Source organism: Octopus bimaculoides, chromosome 2, assembly GCF_046866305.1.
Source record: "Octopus bimaculoides isolate indiv1 chromosome 2, ASM4686630v1, whole genome shotgun sequence".
Taxonomy (NCBI): Eukaryota; Metazoa; Mollusca; class Cephalopoda; order Octopoda; family Octopodidae; genus Octopus; species Octopus bimaculoides.
Genome location: NC_142929.1, coordinates 179,917,542 through 179,941,282, shown reverse-complemented (window position 1 = coordinate 179,941,282; position 23,741 = coordinate 179,917,542). Strand labels below are relative to the sequence as shown.

Genomic DNA, 23,741 nt, shown 5'->3' with positions numbered 1-23,741 from the left:
CATAGACCTGCTCAAACACACACACAAGGAGACAGAGGTACACACACAAATACACACACACACACACACATGAATATGCAGAATACATAGACATACATATATATATATATGCATACACACACGTATACATACATACATACGTACATACATACATACATGCATGCATGCATAATTATGTGTATACATATGCACATGACTCTCCCCAGACACAAAAATATACTTTTAGTACGTGTACCACTAACATTAACTATATCCCTAAAGTAAGTAGAACTATATTGCTTTTAGTTTAATAATTTCTGCTATGTTTAAGTTTCAAACCATTATACTCTACACAACACACTACATAAAATAATAGTAAATAATATATTTATACTGAGTGTCATAGCATGTCTAGACATATTGAATTTGAAACTCAGTTTTCAATCATGAACGAAATCAAAAGCTCATTGGAAAAATATGTTACAACTCCCATTTTCATCTTTGTATTTGTTAGTCTGGGGAATAAGGGTAGGGGACAACTCAGTGAGGCTGATGCAGTATGTATTTGGTTTGAATATATGCATGTCTAACCAACAAGAGAGTTCCAGATGAGTGTAGTTCTACAGGAAAAGTACTCAGCACCAAATTTAGTATGAGGGATTTATAAAGCTAGCCAATTTCAAAAGCATGCATTAAATGAAATTATAAGGAAATTTACCAGTTAGATTTTTTTCCCATTGATGCATTTTCAAGATGGCTAAGTCTTGGCTATAATACTGGAATAAAAGAGAGAAGACATATAAATAGTCAAGTAAAATGAAGAGAAGAATTTTCGAGATTTTACTAGAATATTGTGATTATCATTTAATGTATTAGAGAATGCTAGATGGTACTACTACTATTACTGATGCAGCAGCAACAACAACAATTATCGCTCACATCAGAACAAAAATGTAGAGGGACAGAATTGAAATTTGTAGTGTATTTAATCTAACAAATTTGTAAAAGATTGATAGTTGCAATAGAGACATTAGTCTCTCTCTATCACCTTTCAATATAATTATATATGAAAAAACAGTAGAAATTAACAACATAATAAAAATAAGTTTTATTTTTGATGATGCTTGGTTTTATAAATCCTGTGTTACTCAGCTTAGCAGCCGCTGATTAAGTTGTAATTGGTATTGGAAGGTTAAGAGCCTCCTTGATGTATGCCAGAGGAGCAAATAGCTATCATATCGATAGCAATGTGGTGAAGAGTGCTTCGTTGAGGAGCGAGGTGTTGTCACGTCGAAGGTCTCTCGCTCAACTGACTTACAAAATGAAACAAACTCTTTAAGTACTAGTTTTACTACGCATGCGCACTCAAGGGACTTCCGGAAAGGCAAGTCCTTTGCGCATGTGCAGATAGTACTTCCTCAATGGCAGCTATAATTTCGCGCCACTACAAATTAAATATTCTGCTCAAAAAGAAGTGAGAAAAAAACAAAAAGGATGAAAATAATTTTAAAATGGGAAGAAATAGATGAAATCAATTAGTAAGAATAAGGTCACACTCTGAAATAATTAGTGAAAATCAGCAAGCATTATGGAATGACATACAGGTGAACTTTGGAAAACAATATGGATTCTTTTTATTAATAACTAAAAGCATCAAAATATATTAGTCTGCAGATCTCTCTCTCTCTCTCTCTCTCTATTTCACAAGAGTTTTGAGCTATGAAGGCATACAAGCTACTTGTTCTGTTTTCTCTGGTCTATTTCACTATTTCTGTATTTATGATGTTGAATTCTGATAACTGGAGATATCACATATTTATGGATAACAGCTCAGAGACACTACATCAAATTTAAGACACTATTATTTATCATATTAAACTTTCTCATTCTCTTCTCTCAGCTTTCTCTCTCTCTCTCTCTCTCTCTCTCTCTCTCTCTCTCTCTCTCTCTCTCCTTCATAAAAGCAAAGAATACTGAAGATACATGAGCTGTTGGCTCTATCTGATAATTGCCTCATTTCTGCATCTACAATGTTCGATTATGATAATTAACAATATCACACATTTATGGATACACTCCATAAAGTGGCTAGAAGAAACTATGTGAAAAATGGAGCATATAAGTGAGACATGGTCAACCAACTCGTACCAGCATGGAAAATGAATTAGATAGTCTATTCCATTGGGAAAACATACCTAGCCAGTAGTGCTGTGGGGGTCATCACCCTTTATCTTGACAAATATCATCAAAGGCATGTAGTTTTCCAGATTGTAAAGAAGTGTGTTAGTGTGAATGAAGTGTTTTTGAGGAAAAAAATCATATGGAACAATAGTGGTGCTCTTGCCATGACTGATGCTGAGAAGAAAGTGGTATGGAAATGAAAAGCTGCTATGAGAGAGTGCTGAATGTGAAGAATATGAGGGAGAGGAATTACCCCAACACCACTCAACAAAGGGATTAGCTATTAAAGTTCACAGCTTTACAATTGAAAGCAAAGTATAGGTGCTGAGAACCTGAAAATATATGGTGAAGTAGGACATGTACTAGTCATTCATAAAGTTAATCAGATAGTACAGGGAAATGTCATACCCAAAGAATAGTATAACAGTAGGTAAGCTAGAAACAATCACCTTCATAAGTATAAAAATGATTGATCAAATTATGAGAGTAATGAGTTTTAGCACAACTAATTGGGAAGAGAATCAATTTAGATGAGATGCAATTTGGGTTTGTGCCAGAATAAGGTGCCACTGATGTTCTCTTCCTAGTGAGGCAACAATAGGGAAAGTTCTTAGCTAAAAGTAATTCCCTACACCTAGCATTTGTTGACCTGGAGAAGACCTTTGACAGAGTACTACACTCTGTAGGGTTATGATCACTAAGAAAGCTATGTGAAAATAAATGGCTCATGAGAGCCATGCAAGTCATGTACAGAGATACCATCAACAATGTGAGAGTTAGCAACAAGTTTAGTGAGAGTAGATGTGTATCAGAGATTGGTTCTCAGCCCCCTATAGTTCATTATAGATCTAAAGGTCATATCAGAAGAGTGTAAAACTGGTTATTAACGAGAACTGTTTACCAATAAGCTAATTATCAGCTAAATTCAGCAAAAATTTAAAAGAAATTCTAAATGTGTAAGTAAAACCTAAAATTGAGAGGCCCTAAAGTAATCCTAACAAAGACAAGTTTTAGGAGGATAGAAGAGAGACCTCTAATGCCATCTATAAAATGGCTGTGCTCAATATGCAGAAAAAGACTAGACAAGAATTCTGTATGTACTAAATGTAAGGTATGATGACACAAGAGGTGTAGTGGGATTACAGACAGGCTGACAGAGGGGAAATATTTCGTATGTAGCAGGAGTACAGGAGAAGTTAGCAGCAATAAAAATTGTGAAATAAATTTTTCAAGCTTGTAAGTTTCAGAGAAGTAGTTGATAGCCACGATTACCAAGATAATCTAGGTATCTGAAGATAAATGTTGCAAAGTGCAATATTGCATAATTGTGAAACATGGGCATTGAATATAGATGTATGAAGGCTGGAGAGGAATGAAGCAAGCATACTTTGCTGGATGTGATATGTTAGTGTATATGGATGGTAAAGCACAAATGAGCTGAGAAAAAAACTGGGTATAAAAAGAATTAGATTTGGTTTGCAAGAGAAAAGACTGATATTATATGAGCATGTGATGCATGTGGAGGATGATGGCTTGTTAAGTGCCAAATAAGTCAAGTGACAGAAACTTGTGGAAGATGAAGACCAAAGGAAACCGGGGAAGAAATGGTGAAAGATGGCCTCAAGAAGCCAAACCTCAGAAAGGAGAAGACAAAAGACTATAATATGTAGTCCTTTGTAACCCATACAAACTTGGAAAACTAATACTCATATCTGTTGCTAACAAAAGTTTACTGATTAAAGATTAGTAAGCTATTATGCTATAATGTAAATGAATTATAGAAATGATCAACAATAATATGTAGGAGTGTTACAGTTAAATAAAAATAATACTGCAAGAAACAAATAGATTAAGCATCAACCTACCTGGTGTATTGATTCTAACTGCTTCCAATGATCATATCTATTGAGGCACATCAATTCTAGTTTACGCAGCATGAATTCAAACCGTTTTCGACTGGGGGGCTTATATAATTTAGGCTGAATAAAAGGAAGGTAATACTGATTTTATATAAGCTATTAGTAAAACAAAACAAAATGACATCTAATAGTAAATCATTTTACCAATTCAAATGTCTTATCCTCCAAACCATCTCACACTGGTAAAGATGTTAACAAATGATTCATGATAAGTTGCGCTTCTTGTTTAATATATTAGTGCCAAGGTAGCAGTAGGGCAGTGAAAATCTGGACACATTAAGAAATAAATTAATTTAAGTTTAAGTGTTAATGGTTCTTCCATGTTGTAGCTATTTTAGTTTCAACTCACAGTTTCAGATGGAGTTGTACTTGACAGACAAGTATAATTATAAAATAATCCTTTCTACTACAGCACAAAGCCATAAATTTTGGGGGAAGAGGCTTGTCAATTAATTGACCCCAATGCTCAACTAGTACTTATTTTATTGACTTCAAAGTGATGAAAAGCAAAGTTGACTTTGACAAAATTTGAAGACAGAACAGAAAGAGCCAAAAGAAATGCTGTTAAGCATTTTATCCAACACATTAACTATTATCTTTCATGTAATTAATGTTAAATAACAAAGAGACATGTCCATATAAAGATAATACGCATAATTCTTAATATACATAGTCTTAGAGTAAGTATAGAAAATAAAGTTGATTTCTAGAGTAAGACAAATTATTTACCTTGTAGTTTGAAGGGTAATCAATGAGAAATAGGTGACTGGTTTTGTCAGATTTGTGGTCTGTTAAATGGCAAATAAGAACATGCATTAATGAAACCCATTAAATTGTTGAGTGTTAAGGTTACTTGCTGTAGCTAAGAGGGACAAAACATTTTTTTACCAATTTCCCAGCAGAAGCTGTAGATACTTTGATAAAGATTAAAATTTAATTTGCCACAAATTCTTATAAAAAATTAGATATACTCATTCAATTATGGATTGGATAAGTTCAAGTGTTGGGGAGAAAAAGTGTGATTCTATAGTTAATAATTTGATAATGGAGATTTTTGCAAAAATGTTAGTAATTGATGACTGAACTATCACTGAAAAGACACAATAAATATTAAAATGAAGGGGAAAAATCCCCATAATTTTATAAGCTGATGCAAGTTGATACATATACAAAGTTCAGAAATCAGCATGTTTTAGGAGCTCATGTTTTATGGCAAGATCCCTTCAACATGAATAAGGAGGAAATACTATTTTTTCATATGGTAAATCAAGTAAGCCTCCTTTTACATTAATTTAAGCTTACTACTAATAAGTTACTACTTCAACTACTTTGACAGTGTTTTTTTGAATAATTTTAATTCATGTACATTTGGATTAAATTTATAAATAAATAAACTTACCCAATATAACTGAAGAAGAGTCTTCATGAGAAGAATTATCCTGCTGGAAAGAACTTGAAGATGCAAATGAAAATTCCGATTCACTGGAACATGGTACGACGGATTCCGATGATTGGCTTGAGCTCTCTGATCTGTTACTAACTTCCTTTGATAAACGTTCACATGAGGAAATATCAGAACAAGAAAATGACCTGTCAACATTGTTTACTACAACATACTGTTCATCAATAGGAGGGTCTTTATGCTTTGATTTCATACGACCTCGATGAAATGGGTGACTTGATGTTAAGTTATTGGGGATATGTTTGTCATGTTCAACATTAGTTGAAACATCTTTAGATATTTTATAATTTTTATTGATATTTGAGTCATTACAGCTTTTATCATCACCAACACCATCATGATTAATATTATGATGATCTGCTAACTGATCACTGTCAATAGTTGTCTGAACTGTTAAAGCTACTGGTCCATCTTCTCGACTATCATCTGTATGGCTGCTATCTTTACATGTTGGATTATATTTCACATTAGCTTTAGTTCTGTATGCTGCATAACTATTAAATAATTCAGGCTGAAATTAAAATATGAGTTTCATTAGGGACCTCATTATGATAATTCCTCAGAAATTGAATTATTAAAAACGAAATCAATTAATTAATGATTAAACTAGAACAATTCAAAGAATACATTTGTATATTTAAACTAAATATGGATAGAAAGGACACAAGAAAGTAAAGAGAGAACAGCAATAGAGAATTATATTTTTATCAAGGGAAAATGACTGGATGACTACTTATTGTTAAATCTTTAATTCCAAACGCCACACTGTTTCATTTTACAGATCTAGAATTGCCAACATATCATTTTCAAAGTGAAAGTGTCATCTCTAAAAACATAAACCAACATATTTTGTAGCTAATCTTATGGCTTCTTCAGATGACTTTCATAACAGTCAGCTCTACTGTACTGCTTATGAAACTATCCTATGTTTATCTGTAAAAGGAAAATTGACCCTTTCAGTATGTGGTCCTTATATCAGGAGCTCTTAGGCCATCAGAAAGGCAAGATATTTTGATTTAAAAAGGAAGAAATACGCTTCTACAAGAAATAGTTATTCTATAGGAAATAGTTATAATAGATACTTTGGTTATGTTCCTTGCAAAGGAAGACTCGAAAGGGTCATGTTTGGAGTGGTGAATGTTAAGAACAAAAGTTGAAATATAATTAATGAATAATATAAAAGGTGCCAAAGCTTTTAATATGTAAGAGTTGCATTATTTTAGTGTAGCCTTCATGTCAGCCCTGATTAAGCAGATTTTAGTCTATGATTAGAGTTTCGATGTTCAGATTTCTAGATTTCAGGCAGTGACCAGAAGTACATAAAAAGACAACAATGTACAAAGTGAGCTACTGTTTCCATAGATATTGTCAATGTAGTCATGCTGTTAGTGTATTATATAAGTTTTGCCATGTGCTGTTATTGTAATTTAATTGATTGTGGTTGTGTGTGTGTGTCATCACCATTTAATGTCTACTTTTTCATGCCTGCAATGGGTCAGACAGAATGCCAAAGCAAATTTTCACCCTTTCTGTCACCAACTTTCATCTATTTCCAAACAAGACCTGTTTTTCATGTTAGACACAAAACAAACAACATCACTTGACTGATGGCTATGCTCATTTACAATTACTACAAGACATCAAGACAAGGGCAACACACGCACACACATACATATGAGAGGCTTCTTTCAGTTTCAACCAGATCAACTCACAAGAGTTTTGTGGGCCCAGGCCATAGTAGAAAGACACTTTGTTAAGGTGCTGCACAATGCAAGTAAACCCAAGACTACTTGATTGAGAAATAAGCTTCTTAGCCCCACAGCCATGCCTGTACCAAATGATGCTTCACTGGCTCTGTAATATCAGTGTGCATGAATGATAGAGAGCAATTGAGCTGAAAGAAAAGCTGACTATTAGAAGAATTACATGAGTGAGTAAGAGAGATGTCTGTGCTGGTATAGGTGTGTTATGCATATAGATGGAAAGCAGTATAAAAAAAGTGCCAGATACTCAAAGTGGATGGAACTTGTGGAAGGGGGAAACCTAGAAAGGCATGGGACAAAGTGGTGAAGAGGGATCTCATGAAGTTCAGATTCATGAAAAAAGCATAAAGGGCTGCAACAATTGGCAAATTGTACCTCATCATCATCATCATCATCGTTTAACGTCCGTTTTCCATGCTGGCATGGGTTGGACGGTTTGACTGAGGTCTGGAAAGCCAGCGGCTGCACCAGGCTCCAATCTGATCTGGCAATGTTTCTACAGTTGGATGCCCTTCCTAATGCCAACCACTCCAAAAGTATAGCGGGTGCATTTTACATGCCACTAGCACAGGAGCCAGTCAGGTGGGCCTGGCATCAATTGCATTCAGATAGTGCTTTTTACATGCCACTGGCACAGGAGCCAGTCAGGATGTCTGGCATCAGCCACGTTCAGATGGTGCTTTTTATGTGCCACACAGCACGGGAGCCAGTCAGGCAGACCTGGATCGACCACACTTGAATGATGCTTTTAATTGTGCCACCGGCATGAAAGCCCGTCAGGGGGCACTGACCACAGCTACTATTTTAGTTTTACTTGATTCAACAGGTCTTCTCAAGCATATCATATTGCTCGACGCATCAAGGGTACTTTTAGTTGCTGGGTCTTCTCAATTGCAGCATATCTCCAGAGATCTCAGTCTCCGGTCATTGCCTCTATGAGAGCCAACGTTTAAAGGTCATTCTTCACCACCTCATCCCATGTCTTCCTGGGTCTACCTCTTCCACAGGTACCTTCCACAGTTAAGGAGTGGCACTTCCTCACACATCTGTCCTCATCTTTATGTAACACATAACCATACTAACGCAGTTATCTCTCTTGCACACCACATTTGATGCTTCTTATGTCCAACTTTTCTCTCAGGGCGCTCACACTCTGTCGTGTATGCACACTGACATTACACATCCAGCAGATCTTACTAGCTCCGTTTCTTTCAAGCCTATGCATGTTCTCAGCAGTCATGGCCCATGTTTCAGTGCCATATGGCATGGCAATTCACACACATGCATCATACATCTAACTGTTATCGTGAGGGAAAGGCCTTTAGTTGCCAGCAGAGGTAGGAACTCCCTGAACTTTACCCAGGTTATTCTTATTCTAGCCGCTACACTCTCAGAGCAACCACCTCCACTACAGACTTGGTTGCCTAGGTAGTGGAAGCTATCAACCACTTCTAGTTTTTCCCCTGGCATGTGATGGAATCTGTACATGCATGGCAAATAAAAAGCTAAAACAAGGTTAGTGAAGGATGTCTTAGCTTCACTCATCCTCTATTCTCTCACTTATACAACACTCATCTAAGAGCACAGTAACTTCAAACAAGAATTGATTCAACCCATGACAACCCATCAAACTCATGTCAGCATGGAAAAATACAATACATGATGATCATCATCATGATCATGATGACGACAATGATGATTGTAGTCACCGATATACATTTGTTTTTCCTTCACATTAGTATATTCTAATTGTCACTATATGTGACTTATTTGAAAAGAGCCAATAACAATAGCTATGCACTGGTGACTAACAAATACAATAACTAGAAATTATAGCATTGTTCTTCTTTATATAGGAATATAAAACAGTTTTCAACTTACCTTATATTCTTCTAAGGCTTCCAAAATGTTTAAAGTTTCTTGTCTAAGATATTCAAGACTTTGCACAGTGACAGTTGGTGTATCTGATGCAGAGGCAGTGTTATCATTTGTAATAAGAGAACAACCATCTGACTTTTGATTCAAGCAGTCTGAAAGAAAGGCAAAAGAAAGAAAAATAACAGAAATAATTCAATTTTATAAAGACTGTCTTCTGTTACAAAAGATGTCTCAAAAACAAATTTCTTTAATCAAATCCTTATATATGGATTTGGTTAAAAAGAGACGATGAGCGATGGCTAGAGAAATATTGAGCTTTGTTTTTAATAACCAGTTGATCTAGCAAGCGGGGCCTCATATCAGTAAGGGGGGCCGGTGCTCATTGATGCCGTCGAGAGGTAGGCCCCGAAACAGCACGCATTCTCTCCTGATGACCCCATACACTTGCTGGCTTCCGGTATGCGGAGTTCTCGACTGGTAGCACTTGCATGTGCAACTTGTTTGCAAGACATCTTTCATGAACTTCCAATTTTGAAAGTTGCAGGTGTTTTTTTTTAAAGAAAAAGAAAAATGCCTCCCAAGTTCATAGAACTGCTTGAATATTAAATAGAAGCGCTCTGGCAGTGAAACAATGAACTAATGGGAGCATAAATGAAAACAGGATAGCATGTGAGTGTTTATGGAGAGAAGTTTCATTAACATGCATGTATGCGAGTGAATTATCTTGTTTGATTACTCAGGGAAGAACAGTCATACCAACTTTACTGTTGTTGTAGTTCTTATTCAGGTTGCCCCAATATAAGTTTAATATTGCAATTCAAGCCCAAACCACTCTACCATTTTCATGAGGTTGTTCCATAAATTAATAGCATCAACTGTGAAGTAGAAGAAAAGAGTGATATCATGGAACATGCTTTGCAATCAAGACATGTTGGTGATTCCTGAATCTATGTTGTTGTTGGCACTCCGTCAAGGGTTCCAGTTGATCCGATCAACGGAACAGCCTGCTCGTGAAATTAACGTGCAAGTGGCTGAGCACTCCACAGACACGTGTACCCTTAACGTAGTTCTCGGGGATATTCAGCGTGACACAGAATGTGACAAGGCTGACCCTTTGAATTACAGGCACAACAGAAACAGGAAGAAAGAGTGAGAGAAAGTTGTGGTGAAAGAGTACACCAGGGTTCGCCACCATCCCCTGCCGGAGCCTTGTGGAGCTTTAGGTGTTTTCGCTCAATAAACACTCACAACGCCCGGTCTGGGAATCGAAACCGCGATCCCATGACCGCGAGTCTGCTGCCCTAGCCACTGGGCCATTGCGCCTCCACCCTGAATCTATATGACAGTGATGATCATTGAGTATTGCACCAAAAACAAGAGCACAGCTGTGCCAGTGCACGCCTTGTAACTTTGGATAAGACTCAGACTGTGAAGACCAGACCAAACTATGCCAGCATAGAAAACAGGCATACCTGATGCTAATGGGTCCACACTGGACTTGCATAATCAAGAATTAGCCAGCAAATTCCTTTGTAGATTACTGAAATTGTGAATTTATCTTGTTGCCAAGTACTGACAGTCAATGATTTAAAAATATTATTTCTTTGTTGAGCACAGGCTGCCATTCTTCTATAATGTGGTGAGTTAATATTTTGTAAGACCAAGAACTTGAACATAATGGAGTTGGGTATTGTGAGGTGTGAACAAAGTCTCTGTTGATTCAAGTATTGAAAGTCACAATCCTCTATCACATAAAGGTCAATAATGTTTGGCAAGTATTAGCTCAGTCTAGTAGTGATCATGTTTGGATCAGATTTTGAACCTGAAACTACAAAATCATTAGTACAGCTAACAAGATTGAATGCTTTGGAGACAAAAACTCAACTAACAAAAAAGAAAGTTGAAGAATAAAGGAAACGTCCAGCTCCTCTGTGAAACTCTGAAGTCTCATGGTTCCATTCTTAGATAACTTGTCCTTGGAACTTGGTTTTCAGCTGGCTCAAATATTTGCAACAGAATGAACTCCACTAAAGATACCCAAGAAAGGAGGTGGTGTTAAAGTGTCAACAGTTTAAGTCTACCACTCAAGAACTAAGAACATAAAACCAGAATAAATACAAGGCATCTCACCTGATACTCTAACAATTCCATTAATCCATTGCCCTGGATTGGAACTTATTTAATCAACCCCAAAAATATGAAAGGCAAAGTTGAGCTTGGTGGATTTGAACAAAGAGCCAAAGCAAATACAAGGAATTTTGTCCCATACTCTGATGGTTCTTCCAATTCATCACATTGTTAAGTCTTGTGCTACAGATAAATGTGTTGTAGACTGTTTGTTTTGGACAAATCCAACTGCAATGTATATTAAGAGCTGCAGAAATGCTCAAGTGTTGACATTTGAATCTGTACTAGTGGTCTTGGAGAGTTAAATGGGCACTGATTGTTAGTGAAAGGCACTTTCAAAAACTTTTACAATTAGATTGTAAAGAGATACTGGTCTGTACGATGCTGAGTCAGTTACAACTTTGCTAGACTTCACAAGAAAGATGATAGACAAAATCTTCGAAACTGCTGGGATTTTGCAGTTTTTGAGTAGAAAGTACATGATACCAAGCTTGCTAAGATTCTTCACATGATATAGTTAAACTGTCTGGATTTTCTGCTTTGGAATTTTTGAGTTTTTTTTTTCATTGCTAATTCTAGCTGTTCATCTTTTAATCTAAATGCTGTTATTTTAGCCATTTATCTTCCTAATTGTCTTCTAAAGTTTGAAATCCAATATATGTCATTGAATTTGTTTGCCAGCACTTCTAGATGTGAAATGAACTTGTTAAATATTTTGAGAATGCTTACTTTGGTTGTTCAATGCTTTCTTTGTTTTCCAATTCCTCAGTTTTTGTGCAATAATCAAAAGACTGGATAAGTTCTAGCTTTTATCCTCCTCCTCTCTCTCTTGAAATCTCAAATTAGCTGCTACTATTTTATAAACCCCAGTTATAATTTTAATGTTTGGTGCAGCCATCTGGTTTGCCAGTTCTCAGTCAAATCATCCAACCCATGCTAACATGGAAAGCGGACATTAAACGATGGTGATGATAAACAGATACAAAATAAGCTAATTCAAAAACAGTCATTTTCAACTGATAAAATTTAATCAATAGTCAAAAGTCAGGAGGAGATGAAAATACTTCATCTTAAGCAAAATTCTTTATTGCTGAGAAAAAATGGTTTTTGCCATTACAGATCACCTCCAATTTTTCTCCAACTTTAGATTCTAATTTTTATTCAATGCCTTTGCTCATTCAAAACACAAACAAACAAAAACGAATGGCTTTATGTAAACCTTCACTCTTCTTACTGTTAATTATGCAACTGGATAGCAGGAATACAATCAGTTTGATCAGGAGAGACAGACAAAGTTAGTTACAGTTCTATATGAGTTAGCTACATTTATCATCATCATTATTAGGGTGGACTGGCAGAAATGTTAGAGCTTTGAAAAAATGTGTTGCGGTATTTCTTCCAGTTCTTTACTTTCTGAAATCTTGCCAAGGCCAACTTTGTCAGTTATCCCTTTGGGTTTGATAAAATAAAGTGCTTGTCAAGTACTGGAGTCAATTTAATTAACTGACCATCCCGCTGATTAACAAAATTCAGTCTTAATGCTTATATTATAAAATAATTAATTGAGTGGATTGGTAGAACTGGTAGTTTATCAAACATATTGCTCTGCAATAATTAATTACATCCAAGTTCAAATCAATTTATTCAGTAGCCCATTCATATACCTATGTTAGAAATCATTAAGTTAACTGCCTTTCATCCTTTTAGGCTTGATAAAATAAGTACCAGTTGAGCACTGGGATCAATGTAATCGACCTAGACCCCCTCCTTCAAAATTTCAGGCCTTGTGCTTATAGTAGAAAGGATTATTATTATTATTATTATTATTATTACATTTTGAATATAAATTCCACCAAGGTTAGCTTTATCTTAATTCCCTCCCCTCAAAAATGCATGCCCTTGTACCTAAATAACAAATTATATTTATCATGATGATCAATTTAATTTACTTATTAATATTTAATAATCCAAAATTAAACTGAAAAAGTTAAAGGATGAGGCACTGAATGCTGCACATGAAAAAAAAAAAAAATTCTTAACTGAAATCTACCCAGGTGGAGAACAAAATCTGGCAGTAATTGTTAGAGCAAATAACAGGGCAGATAATTTCAAGAAATTATGAATAAATTTCTCAAAATTAATATACATCATTATCATGGGAAATTAACTTTGAAAGAGTTTTCTTTTATTCTTTTACTTGTTTCAGACATCTGACTGTGGCCATGGTGGGGCACCACCTTGAAAGGCTTTAGTCGAACAAATCAACTCCAGGATTTATTTTTAAGCTTAGTACTTATTCTATCAGTCTCTTTTGCTGAACCACTAAGTTACAGGGATGTAAACACACCGACACCAGTTGTCAAGCAGTGGTGGGGGACAAACACAGACACAAAGATATATATATATATATATATATATATATATATATATATATATATATATATATATATAATATATATATATATATATATATATATAATATATATATATATATATATATATATATATATATATATATTATATATATATATATGGTAGGCTTTCAGTTTCCATCTACCAAATCAACTCACAAGGTTTTGGTCAGCCCAAGGCTATAGAAGACACTTGCCTGAGGTGCCACACAGTGAGACTGAACCTGGAATCATGTGCCTGGGAAACAAGCTTCTTACCACACAGCCACACCTTGAAATTACTTCCTCTTCCTTTCAAAGGCCTTTACAATTTCTACCACATCTTTGTTTTCCTTCTCCACGAAGGAAATTTCACATAAAATTTTTTGGCATTCTGCATTCATCCCTTAACTTATTTTATCCGAAGTCATGACAATGGCCCACATAAATTATTTTTCTAAGTGCATTTAATTTTTTTTTTTTTTTTCAATATTATGTGAATTATACTTGTCAAAAATTATTAATGTTTTACGATGAAAGTAAACAAAGTTTTTTTTTTTTTTTTTTTTTAGAAGCGTTGAGATGTATTGTAAGATACAGAAATAAATTTATTTCTCAAACGCGTGATAATGCTATAAATAGCGTGATCTTTTTTTTCTATACTATTGTCAATTGACCAAAACTGACCTGAGGAATCTATATCATGCTGATGGGACCAAATAACAAGTTCTAAATATAGTTGTTCCTTGCTTGCAAACTTTTCCTAAACCCTTTGGAGACAGAGCCTCATTTGGAGTTTCAGTGCCAAGAAGATAGAGCCCCTTTTACAAGCCCTACAGAGGGCATGCACTTATTTTTCAAAAAAAAAAAAGTAATTACTTCACATATTTAAAACTATATATATTCTTGTAGGAAATTAAATGAACTAATACAATCTTCTTTGTCATTCTACTTTTCGGCTGGCAGATCAGCCCTGTCATCTCCTAAGGGTTAAGCATGTAAATAAATTTTGAAGATTGATTTCTCGAAATTATCTCCCCTTCTCATTAAGAGTTCCTTACTGTCACTAGGTTTTTATTTCCATTTTACAACTGAGATAAAAAAAAATTCAATCAAAGAATTTTGTATATATGTCATTCACTATATCACCCTTAACTTTTCTAGAATCATGACATTGCTGAGGGAAATAGCTCAACTATTCCCTTTAGCTGTTTTTTAAAAATTTATTTATTATTATTTTTTATCTATGCAAAATTTCATCCAAATCTTGTATTGTCAATATTAATATAAATTAAGGTAGTGAACTGGTAGAATTGTTAGCACGCCAGGAAAAATGCTTAGTGGCATTTCGTCAATCTTTACATTCTTTGTTTGAATACTGCCAAGATGGATTTTGCCTTTCATCCTTTCAGGGTCGATAAAATAAGAGCTTGTTGAGCACCAGGGTTGATGTAATTAACTTTCTCCTTCCCCCAAAACCTTTGACCTTGTGCCAAAATTTGAAACCAATATTGATATAAACTCAAGCAGTGAGTTGGTGGAATTGTTAGCATACTGGACAAAAAGGTTAGTGGTATGTCTTTCAGTTCTTTACATTCTCTTTGTTTGATTCCCCCTAAAAAAACTGATGATCATGTGCCAAAATTTGAAACTAATACTGATATAAAACTTAATATAATCCAAGAACTACTGAAAAAGGAAATATATTTTAAGTAAATAGCAACTAAAAAGCTTTTTGTGTCCCACAGAACAAAACTTCACCAAATTTATAAAATCTTTCTGTTAACTAAACTTTACTAGACACAACCAAGACCAAACAGAAAGACATTCACACTTGTAAACTGAACATTCTATTATATCTGGTTCCTAACTTATCTCCCTACACTCCACCAGCACCAATTCTATTAGTCATTCAGATATCAATAGCTGTAAATAGACAGTGAATAAAGTTCATTTACAGAGTAAAAACACATTTCTTTCTTTTCTCATACTCATATATCTCCCTTACTCCTCTCTATCTATTACAGTAATAATTTTGTTATTTCCCCTTACCTTATATGCAGGCATAGAAAACGGAACACATGGTAAGGTAATCAAATACACAAGAGTGAAGGAGGAATTCTACCAGCCATTTGTGAAGAATAGCGTCCACTGAGTGAGCCAAACTTTTATATGTGATTTATGAGAAGGTTAATATTCATGGTTGTGGCATTTCATCCATCATCATCATTATTTTATAGTCATCCTCCAAATGTCTACACAGTGAACAGATTCACACAGCTTTTTTTCAAATTAAAAATTACTGCCTTCTTAGAGAGGTAAAGCGTCATGTCACATACATGCAATTTTGGTATGGTTTCTATGGCTGGATGCCCTTCCTGGCACCAACCACTTTACAGAGTGTACTAGATGCATTTCATCATGGCAACAACACCAGTGAAGTTGTCATGATGTTCCGTTGTCGCCATTCAGATTATACTGAGAGTATTTTATTGTGATGCCAACAACTAGAAATGTTACTCTGCACAAAGCAAGACAAAAGAGTCCACACTACTTTATGTTATCTCTGTTCATCATCCATCATCATCATCATTTAACATCTGTTGTCCATGCTGACAAGAGTTGGACAGTGTGATCGGAGCTAGCAAGCTGGCGGCGGAAGGGGGGGGGGGACTGCACCAGGCTCCAGTCTGATTTGGCATGGTTTCTATGGCTGGATACTCTTCTAACGCCGACCCCCTTTACAGAGTTTGCTGGGTACTTTTATGTGACACTGCACAGGCACTCATACGTGACACCACATGGGCGCTTTTATGTGGCACCATCACAAGGATTGGTCTTAACACTTCTGCTGCAGGGTACAGGTCTTCTTGAGGGTACACCAAAAGGGCAAATTGAGAGAGAGAGACAGACAGAGACAGACAGACAGAGACAGACAGACAGACAGAGACAGACAGACAGAGACAGACAGACAGACAGAGACAGGCAGACAGAGAAAGAAATAGACAGAAAGAGCATTAATGTGATGGACATCAAGACAGAGCAAATGACTAATAAAGATGGGTGGTAGTAAAAGAGAGTGAGCATGTCAATAATGAATATCTTGGTGGAAAGAGAGTGATGGATAACAGTACAGAAGGGTGATAGTAGGGTACCAAAATGTACAGAACATCATTGGTTATATGTCTACTTGTTAGGGCTGGTTTGGGATTAAATGACAAAAGGTGGTGCTTGAAATCAAGACAAATGAAGATATACATATACTCCAACATGTCCTGTGTGACTGAGCTAACATCAATTATGAAGACTGGAATGAGTAATGTTGAGTGTTCGAAGCCACAGTCCAATGATTGAGATTAAATGTCTAAATTAATAAGATCAGTTGACAATGAGATTATAATTTTCCTAACCTCATTATTAGAAATGAACACTTTTTACACACTTTACATCTATAATCTCTTTACTCTTTTACTCTTTTACTTGTTTAAGTCATTTGACTGTGGTCATGCTGGAGCACCACCTTTAGTCGAGCAAATCGACCCCAGGACTTATTCTTTGGAAGCCTAGTACTTATTCTATCGGTCTCTTTTGCCGAACCGCTAAGTTACGGGGACGTAAACACACCAGCATTGGTTGTCAAGCGATGTTGAGGCGACAAACACAGACACACAAACATATACACACACACATACATATACATATATATATATATATATATATATATATATATACGACGGGCTTCTTTCAGTTTCCGTCTACCAAATCCACTCACAAGGCTTTGGTCGGCCTGAGGCTATAGTAGAAGACACTTGCCCAAGGTGCCACGCAGTGGGACTGAACCTGGAACCATGTGGTTGGTAAGCAAGCTACTTACCACACAGCCACTCCTGCGCCTATGATCATGTTTCTTATTTTGTGATGCATTTATATGCATCACTGGTTTTATAGGTAAGGATATTGCTAACATTAGCTAACTTTCTTGAAGTTTTCTAGTTGAAATCAAGCCTGGTAATAATAATGAAATTATTGTGTATAGTGCTTAGGTGCACTACAACTCATCAAAGGTGCATGTACAGTAGATAGAATTATGTACAAAAGTCAGGAAAGTGAACAGTGTATGAGTCATGATATACATGTGTGCATGCATATGGAGTAGGGGATATCAGGTGTACACTTTAGTATTCAGATTACACTGTCAAATATATTTATTTATTTATTTATATCTAAATTTATATCTAAACTACATTATCTTGTAGTTTAGAGATTTCAATGACGTGATTGTTTAATTTTAGAATGACATTGTAGGGTTGAGGTGAGAGGCCGGATTTAGCCAGTTTAAACATAAAACAGGTTAAATATTTTGGCTGAATATGGCCAGTTTGAATGCTAAGGGAATAAGCCAATCAAAACATAGTTATCATCATCATCATCATCATCATCATTCCCATCATTTAATGTCCACTTTTCTATGCTTGCATAGGTCAGACAGAATCTGTTGAGGCATATCTTACATGACTGAGTACTGTTCCTGTTGCCAATCCTCACCTGTTTTGAAGTAAAGTAATACTTCCCCATGGCCAGGCATGCTTTTCATGTAAGAACGAGAAATAAACAACACTACTTGTATGTTGGAGATGCTTGTTTACAATCATCACATGATGTCAAGTCAAGAATGCACACACACACCACATACGATGGGCTTCTTTTAGCCTCTACCTACAAAATCCACTGACAAGAAAGGTCTAGGTTAGCTTGGGCTATAGTAGAAGATACTTTCCCAATGTGCATGCAGTGGAACTGAACCTGAGAGCACATGGTTGAAAAGCAAGCTTTGTAATCACACAGCCATGCCTGCACCTATAGCAATGTCTGTGCCAATCAAAACATAGTGTAGATGTGAATATTGCACACATTTCTATCTCCAAAAATAAGGTTAACCCCAAAAATTATAATATTAATGTTTGAGAAAAAAGCAGATGTAAAATCATGATGATAATGATGCGATGGTAATGATGATAGTGGTGAAGATGATGATGATGGTAATGAAAGCCTAAGTTCTCTGAGACAAAGTTATACTTTTAAGAATGTCAGACTTTCAGAGAGGCTTTTTAGTTGTAGGATTAACAGGGTAGTGAAATAAGTTACCTTTGTATTTTGATATTATTATCTGTTAAGGGTTTAATTGCCAAAACTGACCTTGCCTGTGCTTGTGCCATGTAAAAAGCACTAAGTCCACTCTGCTGTGTGGTTGGTATTAGGAAGGGCATCCAGCTGTAAAAATCCTGTCAAAACAGTCACAGAAGTCTGGTGCAGGCTCTTGTGAAACCATCCCACCCATGCTAGCATGGAAGGTGGACGTTAAACAATGATGATGATGATGATGATAAATACCATGTTTTCATGAGAGAATACACTGTAAACATTTAAGATGATGCTTCATAATAGTAACTAATATTACCAGTGCACAGTATATAAAGTTTAGCAGACATTTAGGGCTTTGTGTTCAGCTTAAAAGTGGTTGCAAGTTATGAGGTTTAATAGAAAAAGAGATAAAAAGATATAATTAGCAGTGGTCAAGAAGATCCATTGTCTTGGAGTATGCAATGAGATCGTCAATCTTGACATATTTGATACACAGCCACTTATGTTTGTCTACCTCCAGTCTTAACTGAACCCAGAAAGAAATCAATATATGATAATCACTAAGATTTCAAGTTGAAACTATAAATCAACTGAATTGTTCAGCAAAAAATAATCTGCAAATTACTAAGAAACAGATGATAGTTTGAATTATTAGCATGAATCAATCTGGGGGAAATACAAATACAAAAAAAAAGGGGGGGGGGGGGTGTTAATTGGAGTGCCAAGGATTCGTAACCACTTTAACCTACCAGCTACGCAAACAGTTGGGTATCAAAGGACACAGAAGAACTGCCACAATCAAATGCTTGTCCAATGTTGTTGAAAAGAGCTCAACATGGTTATGGGCAAAGAGAAATGATCAATAGATCAAGTTAAAGATTCCATTGGTCATTTATAGGAAATATAAGGAAGAGAACTGATTACTTTGATGATCAGTGTGGCATAGTAGTTGGAAACACAGACCTAGGAACACAAGATCACAAAAAGAATGACCCAGGTTTGAATCCTGCTAGAGACAGGATTTTGGAAAGCAGCAAGAGGACACCTCGGAGCCATGACCTAGGTGAGCCCAGCTCCCACAGAGTGTCAGGAATAAGGGCTGAAACACTTGTTGGATGGGAGTTCTTCCTCTGAAGATCTCTCCTGCTGTGCACTTGCCTTGTGGCAAGTTTCTGATATTTATTTTTTTTCCATATCAATATTTTTACATTGACTTTCATTCTAATATTTTTCCACCAAAAGGCATTTTGCTTTTGGTTTAACTCTTTAGCATTCAGTTTACCCTGCCAAATGTAATGCTTATTTATTCATATTGTTTTGAATCAATCGTGCAGTATCTTGTAGCAGTGAGATGTTGATGATATGATTGCTTATTTGTAGTAACACAGGAGAATTGGTTTGAGAGGTTGGATATGACCAGTTTGAACATAAATTAGGTTGAATATTTGAGCTAATTATGGCTGGTTTAAATGCTAAAGGGTTAAAATATAATTGACATAGATTCACTTGGGAATAAAAATAAGTACAAAAGAAACAGAAAAAAACAATGTCCCACTATAAAGCATTTCTAATCTGAAAGAAAAGAAAAGAAAAATTGAAGATACTTACTCAAACTATATTCAAGATCCTGCAGTTGATGACTCATTTCCAGAGCAAACAATTTCAAATTTTCCATCTTCAAATCACTAGAAATCTTAATGTAAAAAAGAAACATGTGAGCACAGAAAATTTGAGAGAAGTTATGAGAGAGCAAATATCTGGTCAGAGACAAAGAGGAAAGGGAGTTTGTGTAAAAGATAAATGCATACCAAAGAAACCAAACTGACTTTATTAGAATTTAAGGGTATTTTTATAAGAATGGTTGGAGATAATAAGGGTGGTGAATTTGTAGCATGAAGTATAGATTACTTTTGCATATAACATATGTATTTATTATTATGATTATACATAATGAAATGGAAACAAATTTAACTTGAAATAATTCAGAAAGTGATATACTGAATGATGTATGCAAAAATCTTTAGATGAATTGAAATTTACCTCTTATTTGGGGAGAAAACACAAAAATATAGTGGTAATTCTTGGATCTTCTCCAAGAAAAGGAGAGATAATTTCCAGAAATGATGATGGTACATAACCTGAAACCAACATTGCACTGTATCTATAAGTAAGACACTTAGCTTTTATTTATGCAGTGTAATGTCAATGTTAAGAATGTTCTGTTCCAGCAAAATGGGATCCATATCATTTGCCAAGTGTTTCTATACAATGACAATAAACTTGAAATAAAAACAACCTGTTTTTCATTATATTTAAAATGTTAAAAATAAACAAGTTAACAAATCATGTATACTTTAACTGAATTTGGAGATTTAATGAGTGTTGATTAATTTTTAAAAAAATATTTTCAAATATTACTTACTTTAGAAAAAGCTTTATGGATTTCTTTATAAAATGTTATCAGTTTCCTGAAAAATAAATATTTAGTCAGAATATTTAAAGATATGTTTCTTTTGAACAAATTCAAATATACAAAAGAAAATATATTTAAATTCAGATGTAATTTTGGAGATATATCGTTTTATATTGATGTTAACTACCTCAAAATGATAGGGCCTTCTCTGATTACTATATAACCTTCTTAAATTACTATATAACCTTCTTAAATTACTATATAACCTTCTTAAATTACTATATAACCTTCTTAAATTACTATATAACCTTCTTAAATTACTATAACAATTTCTCTAGCAGTTATATGGTCTTCTTTAATCAGAAGGGGAGAGGAATAAATGATATTGATGTTGTTAGTATGAAATTTTAATTATATAGTGCAATGCTAGAAGTAGAATTTGAACTTGTGCTAGGGATCAGGAATTCTGTGCTTGAACAAGCTGCACTGTTTCCTTGGCTACAGACTGTATAAGGGCACTTTACAATAAAGGAAATTAGATCTCCTGTGATCTAAATTTGAATCTAATATTCTAAAAGAAACTAATATTCTTGATATAGCTATTAAGAAGCAGTACTTACTTGGAGTCGGGTGAGACATATGCCATACAAAATGGTCTAACATAACCACGGGCTTGTAAATCATATAAAAGGAAATGGTAGACCTGAAGAATAATATTAACATACTTTAGCAAGTTATATTATTACCCTTATTATTAACAAAAAAACTGAAAGAATTTTTTTTAGTCTTAACTGTAAAATGCTAAATATTAATTAATAATGGTACAAATAGATTCTCCACCCATACTACTAAAACTAACAACAATCAAAGTATAATTTCATTAAACTTCACTGAGTTCTAATAACTTTTTTTTTAAATGTTTATCAGTGGCATTTTATCCATAATCACCATTATTTAACATTCACTTTTACATGCTTGCATGAGTTAGAACTGCTAGGTTGGAGAGTCAAAAATCTTTTACACATACTTATGTGGAAGAGACTCTAAATACTTTGTAAAGGGAAGAGTGGCTAGGTAATTTGTAAAGGAAATAGTGTCTGGGAAATTGAATCAACCCAGACATATTACTGGAATTTATTTCATCAACTTTAAAGATGAAAACCAAATCATTTAGTATTAGCTCTTTATATTCAAAGGTACAATTTTACCTCTGAATGTAAAGAGACATAACTAAATATCACAAGGCATTTAGTCTACTTTATCATTACTGGAATTCCATGTTCTTCCATAAGACTTCTAATAAGCCTCTTAAGATGCAAAGCAACTGTGCAATACTTCTCAAACTACTCATGACTAAAATAATTTGAGAGGAATTGATGAGTTAATACAATTTTCTTTGACTTGGTAAATCATAGTAGAAGGTGGTGGTGCTATCTTTTCTTCATAGATGTTTTCCAATTAATTACACAGCTCTAAATACCCATAGATCTGAGGTTTTGAAAATTACCGTTATATTTCTGTAGTTTTCCTAATAAAATAGTTCAATATGTAAGAACATTGCCCCATTATAGAATTTTTAGCAAATTAAAAGTAAAGCAGAGTGTTTAAGTTTATTTACTCACATATGCTGAAACTCCTTCTGCTATATCAGTAAAGAGAACTTGTTTATCTTCCATTAATGTGAAGTTATTGCATAAAATACTAGGGAAAAAAGAAAAGAAAAGCATTTACAAAAACATACCAAAACCAATATATTGGTTTAACATAACTATTAAAAAATTAATTCTAGAGGGTAGAAGCATCTTATATATATATATATATATATATATATATATATATATAGGGGTGAAAAAATGAGTTCAAAAAGAACAATTCAAATTTTGGGGGGATTCAAAAAGAGAGACAAAATAATTTCTACTAAAGATTCATCATATTCATAAAAATCAGCCAGAGCAAGTAATAAGAATATGAAAATAATATTTGAGGAGTTTCGTTATAGGTATAAAAATATACCATAAAACAAGTATTAAAAAAAATGGAGAAAAAATGTTGAATCAGAAATAGATTTATTACAAAACTGAATAAATCTATTTCTGATTCAACATTTTTTCTCCATTTTTTTACACTTGCTTATGGTATATTTTTATACCTATAATGAAATACACATACATACATACATATATATATATATATATATATATATATAAGAATACATATATATCTGTAATTTGCATCTATGGTGCCAAGCTTTAATCACCCTTGCTTTTCCCTTGAAAAGCATCAATGTCATCATAGAGACAGAAAATTTCTTTGAAGAAGCAACTGCTAGTTTTCCACAAAAACCTTGCTTAGGCCTGCTCCAGGTACAGATACTCACACCAGCTATAAAAGACATTAAAGGACATTGATATGTTCCCAATATCTTTGATTTCAAATCAGCTAGTGAGTCAAAAGATACATATTCAATCTTTATCATTTTAATAGATT

General features: G+C 34.6%; 1 protein-coding gene across 18 annotated transcripts in view; it reads right to left on the bottom strand.

Annotated features, from left to right (window-relative positions):
• Positions 1–23,741, bottom strand: part of LOC106878697 (guanine nucleotide exchange protein SMCR8) — a 92,154-nt gene that overhangs the window by 46,671 nt on the left and 21,742 nt on the right. For all 18 annotated transcript variants that reach the window (XR_016240831.1, XR_016240832.1, XR_016240830.1 and 15 more), the window contains exons 4-12: positions 22,877–22,955; positions 21,875–21,957; positions 21,264–21,309; positions 20,450–20,534; positions 9,186–9,334; positions 5,479–6,052; positions 4,809–4,867; positions 4,026–4,139; positions 698–755 (exon numbers count right to left, since the gene is read on the bottom strand). Coding sequence is in view for 15 of the 18 variants with exons in the window: in XM_089348128.1 (XP_089204254.1) it covers positions 698–755; positions 4,026–4,139; positions 4,809–4,867; positions 5,479–6,052; positions 9,186–9,334; positions 20,450–20,534; positions 21,264–21,309; positions 21,875–21,957; positions 22,877–22,955 (1,247 nt within the window). In the remaining 3 variants the exon portion in view is untranslated. The remainder of the gene's footprint in view (positions 1–697; positions 756–4,025; positions 4,140–4,808; positions 4,868–5,478; positions 6,053–9,185; positions 9,335–20,449; positions 20,535–21,263; positions 21,310–21,874; positions 21,958–22,876; positions 22,956–23,741) is intronic.